The sequence below is a fragment of the Propithecus coquereli genome, unplaced genomic scaffold, assembly GCF_000956105.1.
Source record: "Propithecus coquereli isolate 6110/MARCELLA unplaced genomic scaffold, Pcoq_1.0 Scaffold93, whole genome shotgun sequence".
NCBI lineage: Eukaryota > Metazoa > Chordata > Mammalia > Primates > Indriidae > Propithecus > Propithecus coquereli.
The window spans coordinates 4,410,612-4,412,536 of record NW_012155618.1 but is presented as its reverse complement, the minus strand read 5'-3'; the positions used below and the strand labels follow the sequence as shown (position 1 = coordinate 4,412,536).

Genomic DNA, 1,925 nt, shown 5'->3' with positions numbered 1-1,925 from the left:
AGTAAATATTTTAGGCTTTCAGGACAAGATGATTGCTGATACAACTACTCAGTTCTGTGTTGTAGCATGAAACAGCCATAGATAAGATGTAAACATCAAAGCATGGCTGTGGTCCAGTGAAAATTTATTTACCAAAACAGAGTGTGGGCTTGTTGTTTGCTAACCCTCTAGAATACAGAGATAACTCAGTATCTAAAAACTGGTACATCGAAAGATTTTCAAATATTTAATTTGTTATACAATGCTACAAAATGTCCTTTCTATGTCAAATTCTCATTTAAATGGCCAGTATATTTTAGTTACAGTGTGATTAAGGAATGAAGCCACTTTAAAGTTGATTCATAGGAAAGATAATGGGGAAAAAAATTTTGAACCTATTCTCAGGTAATAAAAAATACATCTTAAAAAGCAATAAAAATGTTCTTTAAAAATACCTGCTTTGGCAGGAGAATCAAACTCTTTCCTTGTGTCAAACTGTTATAAGGACTAATAAAATTTTTACCATCATACTTGTTCTTTCATACATCTAGAGGTACACACTAGATCCTGAGTAGTACAATTAAAAAATACAAATATTTAAAACAAAACTGCTAATGATGAGGTTTGACTTAGTTTTAGCGAAACTACCACTTATATTAAAATTAATACTAACTATATAAGAGATAAGTATTTAATATTAATACTGGTAGAACAAAAGATAGCTGTGCTTTAGAGGGGCAATCTGTACCAAGAGCTATAATAATATGACCTTTGCCTGGAAATTTACCTTAAGAAAAAAAACTGCAACAAATTAAAATATGTTCATTATCAGCACCATTATCTATAATAGGGAAAATTTAGAAATCCAAATATCCAATAGAGAAATACTTAAGTAAATTATAACAACTATATGAACAAACATGATAGTTTTTATAATGTAGAAAAATGCTTATAATTATATTAAGTAAAAGAAGTAGAATTTTATATTTACTGATTTTAACCACGTAGCATACATCTGTTATAAAGACGTAAGACATACAATAGGCCCCTCTTATCCACAGGGATATGTTCCAAGACTCCCAGTGAATCCCTAAAACTGTGAATAGTTACAAACCCTATATATACTCTGCTTTTTCCTTGACATACATACCTATGATGAAGTTTAATTTATAAATTAGGCACAGTACTCTTGCACTTTGGGGCCGTTATTACATAAAATAAGGGTCACCTGAACACAAGCACGGTGATACTGCGACAGTCAATCTGATAACGAAAAAGGCTACCAAGTGACTAACAGGTGGGTAGCCTAGAGCGTGGAGATGTTGGTCAAAGGGGTGATTCCTGTCCTGGGTGGGATGGAGAGAGACATCTCGAGATTTTACCACACTACTCAGAAAAGCGTGCAATTTAAAACAGATGAATTGTTTATTACTGGAGTTTTCCACGTAATATGTTTGGACCACAGTTTGACCATGGGTAACTGAAACCAGTGAAAGTGTGGATAAGGGAGGACAACTGTACACAAAAATAAAATCAGTTGTATGATAATGTGTGTGTGTGTGTGTATGTATATATAAATCTGTTTAAGATTAACATTTAATAATTTAAAAGAATGTAGTGCTATTTTTTCACTATTAAATGCCTAGGACAAATATAAATTTCAAAATGAATATTACTCACCTAGTATTTAATTGCTTCTTAATAATTTCTAAATTGACTGGAGAGAATGAAATGGAAGTATCAAACTTCTTCACTGTTAGAGATCCACAGCTGTGGGAAATACCTATGTCTCTTTCCTAAAAATAATATGAAAGTTGATTTTTTAAAAAACATTTTATTTACCTTACAAATGTTAAGAGCATGAAAGGAAGACTAGATGATCCAAGGTCCCTTGCAGTTCAAAAATTCTGTTTTTGTAATTTTTCATGGTCACAATGAAATGCTTT

At 31.7% G+C, this 1,925-nt stretch overlaps 1 protein-coding gene across 1 annotated transcript in view; it reads right to left on the bottom strand.

The window, feature by feature from the left end:
• GCFC2 (GC-rich sequence DNA-binding factor 2) overlaps window positions 1–1,925 on the bottom strand; it is a 61,747-nt gene that overhangs the window by 32,171 nt on the left and 27,651 nt on the right. Inside the window, 1 exon segment of the mRNA XM_012664864.1 lies at window positions 1,629–1,775. Within this exon segment, the coding sequence (XP_012520318.1) occupies window positions 1,629–1,775 (147 nt within the window).